General features: G+C 40.5%; 2 protein-coding genes and 1 non-coding gene across 3 annotated transcripts; 1 reads left to right on the forward strand and 2 right to left on the reverse strand.

The window, feature by feature from the left end:
* The first annotated feature begins 6,155 nt into the window (after positions 1-6,155).
* On the forward strand, positions 6,156-6,227 carry TRNAP-AGG (transfer RNA proline (anticodon AGG)). The gene has a single exon. It is a non-coding gene; the product is annotated as a tRNA-Pro (tRNA).
* Positions 6,228-7,669: 1,442 nt separating this feature from the next.
* Positions 7,670-9,620, reverse strand: LOC141698210 (NAC transcription factor 32-like). Its single transcript, XM_074502866.1, has 3 exons — positions 9,140-9,620; positions 8,676-8,962; positions 7,670-8,512 (listed from the first exon to the last, which is right to left on the reverse strand). The coding sequence occupies exons 1-3, from the start codon at positions 9,309-9,311 to the stop codon at positions 7,994-7,996; spliced, it is 978 nt and encodes a 325-aa protein (XP_074358967.1). The 5' UTR covers positions 9,312-9,620; the 3' UTR covers positions 7,670-7,993.
* A 421-nt stretch (positions 9,621-10,041) lies between these two features.
* On the reverse strand, positions 10,042-10,749 carry LOC141696076 (uncharacterized). The gene has a single exon (XM_074500264.1). It carries the CDS (start codon positions 10,747-10,749, stop codon positions 10,042-10,044), a length of 708 nt encoding a protein of 235 aa, XP_074356365.1.
* Positions 10,750-11,024: the final 275 nt, after the last annotated feature.

An 11,024-nucleotide genomic window follows, 5' to 3' on the forward strand; every position in this document is an offset into this window, starting at 1 on the left:
TGGGTAAAAAGATTCAGATTAGTCCGACATCCAAGAGTCTATCCACTTCCTCTGCCAAAGCTACAACCCTTTCTCCACTTACAGCCCTGCGTTTTTGTCGAATCCCATTATGTTTGGGATCGGTATTCAATCAGTGGCACATGACTTTCAGATCAATTCCAACCATATATGAGTGGCTCCACGCAAATACATCAAAATTTTCTAAGAGAAATATTGAAAGTCCTTCCTTCAGTTTCAAATTTAACTGAGATCCAATCCTCGGAACTTTGTTTGGATCCTTCTCATCGATTCGAATTTCAATCATATCCTCAGTCGGCCACATTTTTTCTGCGGGCATCGGAATCCGTGGATCCAAATCGATCTGGTTTTAATCCCCATCACTTTGTTTAGAAGGCACATCCTCTAGAGGAGGAGCATTGACTTCTTTTCTGAAAGAAGGCACGCCCTGCATAACAGGGGCATCAACTTCTTTAGAGTTTTGAATGATAGAAGGCGCGCCCTGAGGTACAGGGGCATCAACTTCTTCTGAAACTTTTGGCTTATTCATAGCTTGCTCAAGGCTTTGCAAAATATCAATTCTCCCCTCGAGCCGTTCCCCATTAAATTTCCTTGGATTATGTTGTTTGGGGGCTCTTCTTCTTCCAACATTTGAAACCTAAGAGTGTCTTCTAAGAACAGCGTTGCTGAAGGCAACTTGGCGGAGTATTCATTTTCTTGTTCAACATAATGGACTCGAATCTCCTCGATTGGTTCTCCCATTAAGAGAAAAACGGAACCCCCCGCCATATAAAAAATAAATTTTGTAGCCGAGTAAAGGTTCAATACTTCCTTCTAGATCATCATCTGAGGCCTCTTCGACTTGGACATCCTTTCTCCTAAAACCCTTCATAGCCTATCGGTAACATTCCCGGGTGTCATATTGAGAGCCTTTTATGCTGCCAACCACAATCGGGGTTGGGAATTTGATTGTTAGATGGTAAATTAAAGTGATGACCCTCATTTCCCTGAGAAAAGGTCGTCCCAGCAATATATTATGGGATGATTCTTGATTTAGGACCTTAAACTCGAGCATCTTCGTTACAGATAGAGGACTTTCTCCCAGGGTGCATGACAATAGAATCGATCCCATGACTCTAACTCCTTCACTAGAAAAATCATAGACCCAAGAATCCTCCCGTGACATATCACGATCATGTAAGCCCATCTTCTTATAGGTGCTGTAGTACATGATATTTTCCGAGCTTCCATTATCCACGAAAAATCTACAGACGTTTTTAGTTCCGATCTGGAGAAAAATGACCAGAGTGTCATTATGAGGGTGATGTACCCACCTAGCATCCGCTTCTTTGAAGGTGATATCCATTAATTCTCCTTTGAATACTTTGGGTGGCCAAGTCTCCACCACGTGGACGTCAGTCAATGGTCGAAACTGGGCTTTCCTTGCATATATTGCCAATGTTCGATTACTGCATTCCATCCCAAGATCTCCTCCGTATATTGCTCGAATGCTGCCATCCCTGAAAAATTTGTTTTCTACCAGAATTTCATTGTTGGATCCCCGAGGAGTACGACCTCCTTCTTCTTTCGTTTGTCAGAGCCATTTTTATGCTTCCTTACTTCCTTCATCGCCCATTTGCCAAGATAACCTTCCTTGATCAGAGTCTTGATTTCATCTTTTAGCTGTCGACGCTCATGAGTGTTGTGCCCGGATGATTCATGGAATTCACAGTATTTCTTCTTGTCTTTACTCTGCCAAGACGACAGGGCTTATGGCTTCCTAAAAAGTCCTATATTCTTGTTCACCTCAAAGATATGCTCAATCGATGTAGCCAAAGGGGTGTATCCGCTAGTTCTGTTGTCATAGCTTGAGGGAGGGCTTCATTCCCTCCTCACAGTTGCGGCATTCACCCGATTCGGGCTTCGACTACTTCTTCGATATCTCGGGCTCGGAGATCTGTCTCTCTTTCTTGCTCTGCCCTTCTGGCTCATTTGCAAATCCGGTTGAACCTCTACTAAATATTGTTTAATGGCTTTGAATAATTCTATTAAAGCAAAGACATCGGCCAGAGTAGCCGGATCCTTCCCTGCAAATATTTCCAGAAATCTGAGCCAACCCTTAGTCCTGCTATAAAAAAAACTTTTCAAAGCTTCATCCGAAGCACCTCTTACACTGGTAGACTCGGCGTTGAACCTTTTGAAATAAGATGTCAGACTTTCGTTCTCCCTCTTCCTGAAATTAGCCAGAGTAGTGACCGACGAAGCATATCTCGCCGCTGCTTGGAACTTAGTCAAAAATAAGTTCTTCATCTGATCCCAGGAAGTGATTACTCCTTGTCCAAGATTTTGAACCACTGTTGAGCACTTTCTCTGAAAGTTGAAGCGAAAAGCCTACATCTGGCCAAGTCCGGAACTTGATATACATCCATCTCTATGTTCAATCATCCTAGAACTCCACTAGATCCGAACTTCCATGGAAACGAAGATCGCTAGTTGTGTTACGATACCCGACCGACAGCCGAGCCTCCCTTACAGCCGCAGAGAACGGCGAAGGAATTTCGGCTGTTGCTGTTACCCTTCCTTCCAGGTGATTGAGCAGCTTCTTCAGATCATCCATATTAAAGGTTCCCACACCGGGAATAGTCTGCAAATTGGGTTGTGGATCCTGAGGTTGAGGTGGAGGTGGAACTACCTGATTTCCACCAGGAGGAGCCGGCTGCTGATTGGTATTCTGAGCATAGGCCTGTCCTCCCGGTATCACCGGTATCTCTTGATTTCACCCTTGATTCCCTTCCGAATTTTCTCCTTGTCCCAGACCATGGCCCTGAGGGATCTCACAATCATATTTATGGATGCCCCTACGACCGTCATCTCCCGCATAGTTATGTCTTTCAGCTCAATCGTATATGCAAGTATCCCTATAGCCACGATAGTTATTGAGGTGATGTCCAAAGATCTACCTCGGCCTCCGCCTGTTCCCCTCCACTGGGGTCTTCTCCAGTGATCACTTCCATAATCTCGACCATACCGGTCCATCGAACCACGAGGATGAGCTTTCTCATGGTCACGGTACCACTCCTGATTCTCAATGGGATTCAGGGGCACACCCGTTAAACCACGGGGCATCACATCTCTGTGATCGGCATCTCTCTGCCATTCCAAAAGTAACATCCTTAGATCATCATCTCCCAAACGGATTCCCAAATGATCCTTCAAAGCAGCAAAACCTCGTTGCTCGTCGTTGGCATGGATTCCGATTGCCTTCGCTCGTCTAGATCCGCCCAGATCGGTGCGGGTGAGCAACTACTCGGTTATCAGTCTGTGGCACCTCTCGTCCATCATTATCTTCATCAACAAGTTCAACGATTGGGGGTGTATCATTGGAGTAATTCAGATATCGCGGCGTTATGGCCACACGCTCACCTCTGGATTGGCCACGGCCGACCATAACATCCCTCTCAATCATGAGAGCTTTCCCAGATGCATGAGCAGAGCGGTTATGACAAAGGCCTCTCCTTATCTTACGTTATTCCACTGTGCTCATGTTTGAGTCGAAACCGTTCAGGGCATCACCCATGTGATAGAGCTACGTTCATGTAGGAACGTAGGTTTCATCATATCCCTGCTTAGAGCTTTCTTCGGAGCTTTCTCCATCATAAGAACTTCCATCACGATATTGAGACATATTTCCTCCTAGATGCAGATCTTGATTAGCCCCCTCCTTCTAGCGTAAATTTATTGACGGAGAAATTTGGTAGCAACAAAGTTTGAGGTTAGTATCCGGAAACAAGATCTATGACAATGGTTATTCAGCAGAAAATGTGAACAATAATTGTCGAATTTTATGAACAGTGTTTGGTGTTTGTGATTATTGATGTCTGGGATTGCTTAGGGTTAGTGGTGGTTCCTTTGCGCTCTCGCTTCTGACCCTTGCAATTTTCCTACGTATCCATATTTATAGTAAATCAAGCCAACGTAGTTCTTGGGGAACAAGAAACCTAATGGGCTTAGATCTCTTGTCCCGAGGCCCAGTAGGAAACTACTGGAAATCGTCTTCTACTAGCTTTAGGAATGTCCGCCGATGAGGCCCAACCACAAAGGACCAAGGCTCGTCCACGGCTTCAAGACTTTACGGATGAGACATCTCCCTGGCCAAGGATAACCCTCTGCTACCAACTGTTTCTCTAGTCTGTGAACGCATGTATAGCCGTGGTTCACCCCAAATTTTGGACGCGTCCTTGTCCACCGGATAAGGAGCCCCTACCAGATTGCAGGACAAGTGATCCCAAGTTTTTGGGTGCAAAGTGCAGGATACTCCGAAGTCTCCCAACGAGGATACCCGTTAACTACAGAGACAAAGCTCCCAAAGCACACACCAGAATTCACCCCACATCCCCAATGAGGACACTCATTGACTATAGGAGGAGGCCTTCTATCCAGGCATACCCCTGGAGGTCTCTGACCACGGACACCCCCTTCCTGTAGTTGCATTGTAGGAAGGAGTTCTTCAATAGGGTACTTGCAGCAAATAGGTTAGTAATAATAATCTCCTTCTTCCTTGAATCATCCAAAGAATCCGTCCAAGTAATTATGTTGAAGTCTCTTCCAAACCACTTCTCCTTCTTAAGGCGCGCCCTAACACCTTCTCAAGGTTCAGAGGCCAGCTTATTGAGGATTATGTAAAGTCCCTTTTTCATTTACGGGGCGCGCCTTCCCTTTCATATGAGGGTGTGCCTGCATATATTAACTCATCAACTTATAGCTCCTTGTACACATATGGGCGTAGGGCTGAGCATTCGGTCGGTTCGGTAAAAATCCGGACTGAACCGAATAGACCGAAAAACCGAATTATCATATTTTTTGGACCGAACTGGGCCGAAATTGTATTATGGATCAGACTGGACCGAACCGAAATAATTCGATTCGGTTCGATTTTGGACCGAACGGACCAAATTTTTTTAAGAAAATAAAATTATATTAAAATTTTAAACCAAAATTTATAAAATCTAAAATATAATTAAAGTAAGGTGATATGTAGAATTCTAAGAGTGTATAAATATAGTTATAAATTAAAATTTATGATTAAAATATTTAAGATGTATGTAAAAGATATAATATGAAATTATAGTATTTATAATTTCGTCTATTCGATCTATTCGGTCCGGACCAAAATATTTTTTACAAGAACCGAACCAAACCGAATTTTATTTTGGTGTATTCGGTCCGGACCGAATATACCGAATTTTCTGGAAAAATCATGACCGGACCAAACCGAATTAGCACAGTTCGGTTTATCGGTTTCGGTTCGATTTTTCATAGCCCTATATGGGCGCGTCCACCTAAAACGGCAGCGGGTGCGCCTTCTTCCTTTTTAGCAAGGAGGGCTTGCCTTATCATATCTTCAATTTTAAACATAAATTGCCCGGTTAAGCCCAATTGACCCAGATCTGAGCCGAATAATATTGATACCAAATTTTAGGCATAACAGATAACATAAAATATTTTTATTAGTTATAACCAAGAAGAATATAACAATTATTATTTTGTGCCTTTAGAATTTTTTAGTATGTCATAATATATTTGGAATTTATTTTTTTGCACGTTCAATAAGTTCTTATACTAGTAAAATTAATTGGATTTACGTATTGTGTGCACATATTGTATGTATATTTAATATATAAATATAAATATAAACATATGGAGCAGGCCGCTGGGGACAATGGGCATGAATGTGTTGAAATGATTATGGCTTTTTGTTAAGTCTGTCTATGAAAAACAGATACATTTAGTATTTGAAGAGGCCTACCTGAAAACTGATGTTGATGATTTGTGTGATCAGCGCCAACAATAATTTGATTTCGTGTCTCGCGGATATTATAAGTCATTAACATAATCGTCCAAGTCCAGACAACCAGCAATCAGCACTATCCACTTGGGTAATAATGGAAATTTGGAAATACTACATTTGTTATCTTAAATATTTGATTCATGTGTGTCGAAGAACCGTACAATTTAAATTCGAGCAAAGAAATTAAAAAATTTGAGAAAAGAACATGCAATTAACCATGCGTATTATAATATTTAGTTAATTCACGAGTTTGAGAATCACCTATCATTTGTACTAGTTATTTTTTGTCTAAACCAAAAAATTGCAAAAAGGGCATTTGGTCTAGTGGTATGATTCTCGCTTAGGGTGCGAGAGGTCCCGAGTTCAATTCTCGGAATGCCCCCTCTGTTTATTCTTTTTTACATTTCTGCATTTTCCCAGCAATTTGCAAGTACCAATTCACACAAAACACTACTACTGCCAAAGGATCACACCCGCATACCTGTTCTTACATATATAATGAAAAAGCCCATAACCAGAAGATTCACCATAGTTTATTTTATCTTTGTATAGTATGCGTTGACTGTTGAGCATTTCCCGTACAATTTTTTTGTTTATTTCTCAAGACTTGCTTTACTTGAAGTTTATATAAAGCTGTTTTTTTTTACAGGCAAGCAGCAGAGAAATATTAAATACAAGGTCAATAGAGCAGAGAAACGATTACAGGATACTCGTGCACACGGATTAACTTCTTCTTAGTGACAAGAGATGAGAAATACTTATCTGTACACACGGATTAACTTCTTCTTAGTGACAACAAAACCAACATACAAGAGTGCAGCAGATGCAAAATGCTTATCTTGCGGACATGCATTTGCTGCAGACATGAGCACTCTGACGGTGTGCTTAAGTGACGAGGTGGCTTAGCCAAAAATCGCAATTTTACTGGCATTTTAGGGTCAGAAAACTTAGGCTTAATGAATCTTTCACAACAATTTCTTCAGCTTTTAATTAAAAACAAACTCTCTTTTTTCCTTAGCTTTCTTTGGTTTTTCTTGGTTGGATCGATAACTTACAGAGTATTACTGAAATAAACTGACATTGAGTTGTTTTGGTGAATTTGGACTATGTTTGAAAACCCTTAGATAAGGATTTTGTACTTGCATTTGATGATGTCAAATTTGTAGGGATATTCTGATGTTTAGCCATGCCAATGAAATGTTTTGGCCTGAAATCAATGTAATGCTGATTACTCATGGAAGGTAAGCGAACAATAAATTATGCTGCTTACCCTTTTTTCAAGGGTCCTGGTCTTTGGATATCGTAACGTGTGTCAGGGACGAGTTATGGACGACTGTGATTAAAGCACAATTTATAATCCTGCTATTAAGCGTGGTGGTCAGGCAGGGTAAGGCAAAGTTAATAACTTACTGTAAAGAAACTTAAACACTTCAGGTTGATGGTTCCTTGTTTTTGGTTTTTGTCAGGGAGTTGTGTTAATTTTCCAGTTGTATTTTGGATTTGGCACCCACTGCAAAGTAACACAAGATTCAATAAAGATATGTAAACAGAAAATGTATGTTTAACAGAACTGACTTAAATAGTTGAATTTAAAATGCTGAGACTCTTTAGGTTGGTTATGGTGAAACAAAATGAAATCAAAATTGAAGCTAGAAAGGAGAGTGAGTCAAATAGTTTGGTATTTTGGATCAGAGAGTATAATTGAGAGCTATTCTAAGATAATACCACCAAATTAGAAACTTCATTAGCAAACAATGCATGAAAGAGCGCTTATTAGTAATTGTTTATTCCAAACTATGTCACACAGATGAACTGATACATAAGGTTGTTTAAATACTGTAAACAATAAACAGCAATCAAACTTTAAACAACCACAAAGCTGATATGTAAAATAGAGAAACCGGATATCCCCGGGTGGCGCAAGATTTACACATTACTTGCGGGTGTTATTCAAACACTTTATTTAGAAGACTTTAAGCTTGGAAATGTTTCTTGCCTTCTCAACTTGCGAAAATCCCATTTGTCTGAGCTTATAAGTTATACGTCGAAGAAAGTAGCTATATATTGATATATAATTACTTTGAGAGTCTTATATATTAGGGCTAGACAAAAGGGATCTTGTCTTCTTGAAAGAGTTGTTGCACAACTTCAGTAGCCTTCATGAGAAAGGAGTAAACTCATGATAGCATCAGATGGCGTAGGGTTGTAAAAGAAGTTTCCTTGAGCTTGACTTTGATTGTAAAAGTTGATTGCATTTGTGCTCATCATGTTTCCCGCCTCATTTCCGCTCATCACATCTGTCACAATCTTGTTAGAACCATTGAGATTCGCATTTTCATTTAAGTGTTTGGGCTTAAGGAAATTGTCAAAGAACGAGGTCGTGATGAACTTCGTATCATTAACATTGGAGTTGATGGTCTGGACAGGAGGTAGATCTTGAGATGATAGCATGGATGCCATCAAAATTTGACAATCCTTGAAAAGGTAATTGTCATATGGAGTGGTGTTGGTTTCAGGGTAAACTGAAGGGAGCTCTTCGATCTTTGGCATATTGTTAGTATGCACAAATTTGCTGGGAGGACTGGAACTGTAATCATCTTCCACTGTCCAGCTATTCTTTGAATTGTTGCCTTTTTGACGAATCCGACACAGAACCCAGTCATCCAGCTGAGATTAACAGACACAATATAAGTTACAGATATAGTTTCTTTGTTGAAATGCAAATTGTGTTAGAGATTATTTAGCCGGCCTCGTTGATCTCAACGACAAAACAGACAAACAGCAATATCTTATAGGCAAAACACATGGAAACATATACAGAGTTACGTACCCTCATAGAGCCCTTTGACCGTGATGGTCGGGTGGTGGTGTCTGGCAATCTGTACTCGGTCATGATCCAATCAGTTTTAACACCCTTTGGAGGACGACCAGTGTAAAAAACTAGAGCCTTTTTCACTCCAATTCTTCGTGATCCAGAAGCACTAAGTATTGGCTTATCTGTCCCTGTTGCCTTCCAGAAACCCGAAGCTGCAGTCCTATTAGGCCTCACTCCATTAGGGTACTTCCTGTCTCTTGGTGTGAAGAAATACCATTCATCTTCTCCAAATAACGACTTACCTGAAATAGAATTCACAATCAAAAAAATTAGGAAAAAAGGGAAACTCTTAGTGTTACATTACAAATAGTATGGTTAAGGCACATGGCACACACTAGCTGTTTCATTGCTCAAGTTAGTAAAATATCAGCTTTGTAGTTGTTGGATTGATAAGTGTGTGCCATATGTGGAATACTAACCGGGGAGATCCCAGGGATTGTAGTTGTACAGCTCGATATCAGCTACAACAGGAGCAGGCAACGGACATGAACGTAATCGTTTCATGAGGTAATGGACCATAAGTTCTTCATCAGAGGGGTGAAATCTGAATCCAGGCGGATAATGAGGAGTAGAAAGTTGATCAGTCTCCATAGGTAGAAAGACACTACTGCTCTCCTTAGAGAGAAAGGAGAATTAAGATTGCGAAGAGGAGGAAGAACTAATTAAGTGGGATAAGCTGTGTTTATATCGACAAGAGAACACTGCAGATGATTAGCACATTTAGATGTAGACATTCTTTGTCATTGACAAAAACTATAACAGGTTCAGAAAAAGCCTTTGGAATTGAATTAGAAAGTAACATTTTGGTTTTACTTGTTGGACGTCTCCTTGCCTCTTGGGAAGTACACTTAAATGTTATTTAAGTGTTACCACGTCCTACTGCTATTATAACTTATTCATATGCAGAATCTTATATGAGATGCTATTCGAATCTAGAGCTAGCTGATACTCCCTCAACTAACATAGAGACGAAACAATAGACTTTGATCTTAACAACGAAAGACACAATTGACATTCATAATGCAAGAACTGGGAGGCTCCAATTCTGATCAGAGCAGGCACCACCAGAGGCCTAAAACTGAAGAAAGCCACAAAATGTCCTTGCCATAATGCTAGTATGATGTGAAGAAAGCCACAAAAGTTACCAGTTACCCCACTAGCTAGTTTTTCTGTATTTATTATTTACATGTCGCTGTATTGCAATTAATAGTAAAAATAACATGATGTAACTATTACTGATCGACTCTTTTAAGCGGCTTTTTAATTCCATAATTATTCCTAAACATCTTTTTTTTTTTGAGAAAAAACGTACTTGCATTGATTAAGCTTTCTCAAAATCAAGATTACATGTAATAAAATCCGGAGCAGTATGTATCCACTCCTGTAGACCTGCCATAGAATATGCAGCCTTAGCTAACAAATCAGCTACATTATTCGCAGACCTATGGACAAAAGTCACTAACACTTCATCAAAGTGTTTAATTATATCAACACAATCTTCAATCAGCATATCAAAGTTTGAGTACCCTCGATCTCCATTCACTGCATCAACTACCAATTTTGCGTCACATTCAAAAATGCATTTGGTATTACGCCAATGTTTAATCCACGACAAAGCTTCTCTCAATCCTATCGCTTCTGCTTCCCGGGACTGCACACTTCTGTGAATTAAAGTACACCGAGCTCGTAAGAAACAACCGTGTTCATCTCGAGCAACACAACCAATCCCAAACTGATCCGTCCCTGGAACACAAGCAGCATCAGTATTAATCTTAATCCATCCTGCAGGTGGTTTACGCCACGTTCGATCTCTATTCTGAAGGAGTGCTGCTGCTTTCTGTTTTTCCTCCTGAGCTTTATTCCACTCATCCAGCATATGATGGATTCTGGATTTCAAACCAACAATAGATATATTTACATGATCCCATACCCAGCAGTTCCGTCGATTCCAAAGATTCCAGCACACCATGCCCACCATTCCTGCTTGACCTTTGTTCACTGACTGAAACACTCGTTGGAACACTGACATTACTGAATCATTAGGTCACACTGTGATCAGATGCCGAAGCCCCATCACCTCCCACACATCCACTGCAAACTTACACTCGAACAACACATGTTTGTCATCCTCCGTATATGTATGGCACCATGAACATATCGTACTAATATTAACATTTCTCTTCACCAAAGCGGCAGCAGTAGGTAAACAATTACGACAAGCTCTCCATATAAAGTTTATGACCGTACTTGGCAGCCTTAAACTCCATAATCTGTTCCAAAAACTTCTGTCTGGGCATGCATTTT

Source organism: Apium graveolens, chromosome 11 (assembly GCF_009905375.1).
Source record: "Apium graveolens cultivar Ventura chromosome 11, ASM990537v1, whole genome shotgun sequence".
In the NCBI taxonomy this organism is placed as follows: Eukaryota; Viridiplantae; Streptophyta; class Magnoliopsida; order Apiales; family Apiaceae; genus Apium; species Apium graveolens.

Bases quoted from the DNA above. Each gene is read 5' to 3' on its own strand.
- LOC141698210 (XM_074502866.1), bottom strand. From the start codon at position 9,311: ATGGAGACTGATCAACTTTCTACTCCTCATTATCCGCCTGGATTCAGA. The intron at 8,963-9,139 runs GTTAGTATTCCA...ATTCTATTTCAG, and splicing joins CAATCCCTGGGATCTCCCCG to GTAAGTCGTTATTTGGAGAA. The intron at 8,513-8,675 runs GTACGTAACTCT...TGTTAATCTCAG, and splicing joins GGTCAAAGGGCTCTATGAGG to CTGGATGACTGGGTTCTGTG.
- LOC141696076 (XM_074500264.1), bottom strand. From the start codon at position 10,749: ATGTCAGTGTTCCAACGAGTGTTTCAGTCAGTGAACAAAGGTCAAGCA.